Here is a 6,218-nt window from a genome sequence, read left to right on the forward strand (position 1 = left end):
TTACAAATTGTGAAATCCTCCTAGATTAGCCCAGACTCATTGGAAAAAATTGTATCCTCTGAATCAAATGTCATATCTTTCTCTATAGGAAATTGATACATGACATCTCACTTATGATTTTTCTATTCACATGATATACCTAGCCTATGAGCAAAGAAAACCTAAATTATTATTTTTACCAGGATCATACCCCTTTTCATTAAGAGGCAAAAGTTACGCAAGGATTTTACGTACACGCTGATATGGAGGCGTGGGATTGGAAATAAGGGAGGAAGGGGCCATAACTAAAAATACTATCATTGGAAACTATGTTTAAATACGAATCCAGCGGTATATTTTTTAGTAACATGCATTATTATTTTTTTAGTTAAATTTATGGTCAAAATTTGATACAAAATATTAAGGGGACCAATAAACCAGAATGGAGATACAGTGGTAGTTTTATGTAAGGTTCTCGTAGGTGTAGTATTATTGTTTCATTAATTGCTCAACAAAAATATTGAATATAGAAGTTCACACGAACATAAAGCTAGAACTATGTCAAATAGTACCCCCCCTCCTTTCTGGTTTATAGAGCTTATCTTAAATTTTTTGTTTTTCCAATTTAAAGGGCTCATTTTCATCTCATGTTTAGTTTCTGAGGCGCATTAAATTTTTGCATGCAAGAATTAAAAAAAACACCATCCTTTTTAAACCCAAACATACACTCTTCAAATTATGGAGTGGAGTAAAAAATGCATTGAAAAGATGCATGCCATCATCTCTCCCCTCTTTAATTACCCAACCCCCAATAAGCTAAGTGCATGTAGAAAATAAGACGACTATGACCGCGTTCGGCTCCTCCCCGCTCCCTCCACTCCGCTCCGGAGTGGACGAGCCTCTAGCTCATTTTTACGGAGCAGGCTAAACTAAGCTCCACAAATCCATGGAGTCGGAGCGGATGAGATGGATTCCGAACACGGTCTATGTATAGAATGCTATTGGTCTTGATTACCGTGTGATGAGAGAAAATATTTTAAAATACATTAAAAAGTTAGAAGTACATTCTTTTCTAAACAAATTTTAAACCTAAACATACACTCTTCACCGGAGGCAGCAGGGAGTAGAGTACTTCCCCTTCTCGGCTGTTGGCGGCAACCACATCAGACACCACCCGTGGTTTGACAACAAGCCCATCATCATCCGTCTGGCAGCCAAGGTAGTTGGCGCCAGTACCATCCGCTGCAACACCACCCACACTTATATAAAGGCCCAGCCGCTCAAGCCTCTCCTCAAGTTCTTCTCCGTGAGCTCTCTTATCATCCGCACAACCCCGGAACATTTCTTGGTCTGTTGCTCGATCGGTTGCGGTTGCCTTCACCATTAGTACATCCAGCTCGAGGCTCCGCCTAGTTCTTGTTTCCTATGGCCGCGCAATCTTGGAACCCTTTCTCTTGCTGCGTCCGCGGCGCAGCCGTGGACGACGACGACCACCGCGAGTCGCGGAGGGGGAATAAGGGCAGCCCGAGGTCGCCGCTGAAGAGCCTGAGCTCGTCGGGGACGCTGTCACCGGAGGAGCTCTCGCTGACGCTGTCCGGCTCGAACCTGCACTCCTTCACATACGCCGAGCTCTGCGCGGCGACGGCGAGCTTCTCGCGCGCCAACTACCTCGGCTGCGGCGGGTTCGGCCCGGTCTACAAGGGCGCCGTCAACGACAAGCTCCGCCCCGGGCTGGCCGCGCAGGCCGTCGCCGTCAAGTACCTCGACCTGGAGTGCGGCACGCAGGGGCACCAAGAGTGGCTGGTGAGTGCGAAGCAGAGTCCTGAGCTCCTGATCGGTCAAATGCTTGCGAGATTGATTGATTCGGCTGCTAACTGACGACGATTATTTTGTCATGCTGTTGCAGGCAGAGGTTTTCTTTCTTGGGCAACTGAGGCACAAGAACCTAGTGAAACTGATCGGCTACTGCTACGAGGACGAGCATCGGATGCTAGTCTACGAGTTCATGAGCGCCGGGAGCTTGGAGAAGCACCTCTTCAAAAGTGAGTTCGTGAGACCAACAAGTCAAACAAATTTGTTAACTTAATTAAAAGTTTGCACGTACAGTACTACATGCGCGATGAGCTGTTCTTGTCCTCTGCCTTTATTCTCTGTTTCCTTTTTGTTAAGTGGGGAAGGGGCTTTCAAGTTATACAACTCTTGGTCAATGTGGAGTACGTAACTGACAAGAAACATCCTACAATCTTCAGGTATCAGTGGGTCTCTCCCATGGATGACAAGGATGAAGATCGCTGTTGGCGCGGCAAAGGGCCTCGCCTTCCTTCATGGTGCCGACCCGCCGGTGATCTACCGCGACTTCAAAGCCTCCAACATCTTGCTCGATTCGGTAAGCCACCCGTAGTCTTCAGGCTTTTTCAGTTGCAACACTAAACTGAAATGTCACCGTCATCTGGGAACAACACGTCGTCACCTCCCATCACTGTTAGAATTATTACAGGGTCCAACAAAAAGTTAAGTCTTGGTTCCTTCAAATTCCAGGCTGCCACAAAATATTTTACTTTTGTTTTCAAAATGCTTTTTGAGTCCTCATTTTGGAAGCTTGTAGTCATATAGTTGGCACATACAACACCGACGTGACTGGAACTCGGAAGGTTCTTGGATGCATGATAAACTTGAGAAATACAGTCTGCCCTACCCCCATATCACCACCTAATTAATTGAAACATAGCTACCTATCACTGTCTAGCTTACACAAATAGATACCCTGCAAAGTGTAGATACATATAAACAGTAATATTCTTATTTCATCTTATATTTCTCTTATGATGTCAATTGTGAGACATTTCACCTAACCAAATTTGAACTTCTGTTATCTCAGGACTACAACACTAAATTGTCAGACTTTGGGCTGGCCAAGGATGGGCCTCAAGGCGACGCAACACACGTGACAACACGTGTAATGGGGACACACGGGTATGCAGCGCCCGAGTATATCATGACGGGCCACTTAACCGCCAAAAGCGACGTCTATAGCTTCGGTGTTGTGCTCCTGGAGCTCCTCTCAGGACGACAATCTGTGGACCGTGCACGACGACCAAGGGAACAGAACCTAGTGGACTGGGCTAGGCCCTATCTCAAACGGCCAGACAAACTGCACCAGGTGATCGACTCGGCCCTCGAGTGTCAGTACTCGTGCAAGGGTGCCGAAGTGGCTGCGTTGGTGGCGTACAAGTGTTTGAGCCAAAACCCCAAGTCCCGACCATCCATGCGGGAGGTCGTCAAGGCATTGGAGCCTGTACTCGACATGGATGACTTTTTTCCAGCGGGACCATTCGTGCTCACCATCGTTGTCGAGGATGAAAAGGTGATGGACATGAAGGTGGAGACTGAGGAGAAGCACCAAAGCCATCACCAGAACCATCAGGATAGGCACCGACATAAATACCCCGAATCGGTGATCCATGATGACATTGTGATCCATGGAGACAACAGACAGGTTGCCGGTTTCACCGGTGCGTTGCGGCGGCAACAGAGGACACTGAGTTACCACCGGGAAAGAGGGGCTTAGGAGTTAGGAGTATGGTAGTGGAAGTGCGCATGATTGTAGATAGAAGGTATGTATATGTACATACTACTGAGATGTGATATGGTGTCACATCGTTTGTTTAGAAATTGTGGATGTTGTTTCTTTCTTTTCTTCAAAATAGTGGCAAACATACAAAAGTTCAGTTCAGATTTTGGCCAAGTTTGTTGTTCTAATATGTGTGCAAATGAATGAGTCTACTTTTTTTGCGGGCTAAATGACTGAGTCTACTTGATGCCGCATGCTCATCTCTTTCACTTTCAAATTGTTGGTCCAACATTGTAAATCGTTGGCAAGTGAATTGGTAATATGAGAGAAAATCGACACATAAAAGCATATACTTATTTCTTAGAAATATTAGATGCAAAATATTGCAAGACCACAAGTTGAAATTGATCGCCTCACTTAATGATGTCAAGTTGGATAGGGCATGTACACATTGCATCAGTAGAACAGTAATGTGTTCTGCCTGGCAGCATCTTCGTGTCGTTTTTGCGCTTTTTTTGGTTTTGGTTTCTGTTGTTCGGTTTTCTTGTGATCTGCTTTTATAATAAGAGAGCTTTCTTGTGAATTTATATCGTTTGGATGTGTACTTTGATTGTTGTTTTACACATAAACTGAAGTAAAAACGTAATTCAAAACAATTATTGTTTACGCCTCATTAATAAAGAAAAAAATACTGCCGCTAGTATCTCTTACGACCAGATCGATCAGGATCAGCTGGTCAATTTGGTCAAGAAATAGACTTAATCAGTTATTGACTTTCAAATTTCACTCGCCTAATTGGTTTCTGTCTCCTACAAGAAACCTAGACTCCAGTCCAAAATTCTGCGAAACAAAACATAAATAGTCAACGGCCGGTAGAAACTAGAGTCATTTCCATGTCAGTACGTATCATGGCTAAACTCACATGGTGTCACGCCCAGCAGCGTTGTGCTGTCATCGTTTCTTAATCCATACTAGAAGGATTGGACGCGCTTTGCTGCGCCGTTGATTTTTTAGAGATTTTTAAATTTGTTTACTCACTCTATTTAAAAATATATAGTGTATTATTTTTTTTGAAAAGTTAAACCTCTTTAAGTTTGATTAAATTTGTACGGAAATATATCAAAATTCATAATATCAAATCGGTGTTATTAGATTCATCATGAAATAAATTTTCCTATTTTTTATTTTATATTGTCGATGTCGATATTTTTGGCTCTGAACTTGGTCAAAGTTAAAGAAATTTGACTTTACAAAAAACTAATACCCCTTATATTTTAAAATTGATGGAATATTTAGTTTGGCCGGTGAGGGAGATGATGTATTGTATTTTATGTTTATTTATAATGTGGTTATTCAGTGGACCTTTCGCAGTGTGATTCTGCGTTATTCTCTAATCAACCCCTATTAATGTGGGGACATTTTCGCGTCGGTGGCTGCATGTACTATACTCATGTTATAGTATCACATGATGTCGCTTTTTTCTAGGTATTGAAAGTCTAGGCGGGTTGGTATGTTTTTATAGGCCGGTTGTTGCTGATTAATTAAGAAAATCATTGACGCAATCAAATTTGTAAATTAAATCCAAAATTGAATACCTCAATCGGATGAAAGAACTTCAAAATTAGGTAACATAGAGAATTAAAATAATTAAATGAGAGAGTTTCTTGAGAAATTGTTGACCCGGTTGATGAAGCTATGTACCTAGGGTAGGATCATGGATCTGATCAGATACCCTCCCCAAGGACATCTCTTAAAGAACTAGAAGCAGTCGAAGAAAAATCATCGTCCACTCGACCATAAAGCCATGTTCCACTCGACAGTCTTGAAGACACTCGACCATACGAACAACCACTCGACTACCAGAAGATTAAGAGCCACTCACTCTGCAACGGCCGGGATTTAAGTCATAGCTTTAATGGTCATTTATGTACTTTTATTACAGGCGTTACCAGTAACGTCTCTACCTTTATGTACCTTAAACCCTTTGTAACTGAGGGCGGAAGGGGTCTGACGAACTACATATAAGCCACCCCCTCCTCAGGGACAAGGGTTCGCATCCCCTGTAACTCACACGCGTATAATCCAGTCGACCGCCTCCGGGCTCCGAGACGTAGGGCTATTACTTCTTCCGAGGAGGGCCTGAACTCGTAAAACTCACGTGTACAACTCCTCCATAGCTAGGATCTTGCCTTTACATTCCTACCCCCCCCCCCCATTCTACTGTCAGACCTGGAACCACAACAGTTGGCGCCCACCGTGGGGCAGGTGTCTTAGCGACTTGTTGGAGAGGTTGCAATTTTTCTGATCCCCTTGATCATGGTTTCAAGTGGAGGTTTGGCTGAGGGCCGCGAGATCCGTCTCGGCGCGCTCGTGTTTGTCGTCGACGACTCCGCTTGGCTTCAGGAGGCTCCACTTGACGTCGACGCACTCCCCGCCCGTGGAGCAACGCACTTTCACGCGTACGTCCGCAGCGTCCTCCTGCGGCAGCCGTCGACCCAGTATCAGTCGGCTCCTGTAGCTTTTCCCCTCCCCGCGGCCCGCCGGAGCAAGCGTTCCGGTCGATCGAGGCTTCAACGATGGGTGAAGCATGCGGTGGCTCGCCAGTCGGCCATCCCTCAAGTCGCGGCAATCGAGCCCGACGAAACCCTCTACGGCCTGTTCGATCTAT

The 6,218-nt window shown here is 44.7% G+C and overlaps 1 protein-coding gene across 1 annotated transcript; it reads left to right on the forward strand.

Moving 5' to 3' along the window:
* The first annotated feature begins 1,291 nt into the window (after window positions 1-1,291).
* On the forward strand, window positions 1,292-3,738 carry LOC123107055 (serine/threonine-protein kinase RIPK). The gene is made up of 4 exons (XM_044529063.1): window positions 1,292-1,782; window positions 1,886-2,021; window positions 2,229-2,365; window positions 2,858-3,738. Exons 1-4 carry the CDS (start codon window positions 1,405-1,407, stop codon window positions 3,545-3,547), a joined length of 1,341 nt encoding a protein of 446 aa, XP_044384998.1. The 5' UTR covers window positions 1,292-1,404; the 3' UTR covers window positions 3,548-3,738.
* The last annotated feature ends 2,480 nt before the right edge of the window (window positions 3,739-6,218 follow it).

This window comes from Triticum aestivum, chromosome 5A, assembly GCF_018294505.1.
Source record: "Triticum aestivum cultivar Chinese Spring chromosome 5A, IWGSC CS RefSeq v2.1, whole genome shotgun sequence".
NCBI classification, from domain to species: domain Eukaryota; kingdom Viridiplantae; phylum Streptophyta; class Magnoliopsida; order Poales; family Poaceae; genus Triticum; species Triticum aestivum.

Coding starts and splice junctions, on each gene's coding strand:
- LOC123107055 (XM_044529063.1), top strand. CDS start 1,405: ATGGCCGCGCAATCTTGGAACCCTTTCTCTTGCTGCGTCCGCGGCGCA. Junction 1,783..1,885: donor AGGGGCACCAAGAGTGGCTG/GTGAGTGCGAAG, acceptor ATGCTGTTGCAG/GCAGAGGTTTTCTTTCTTGG. Junction 2,022..2,228: donor GGAGAAGCACCTCTTCAAAA/GTGAGTTCGTGA, acceptor TACAATCTTCAG/GTATCAGTGGGTCTCTCCCA.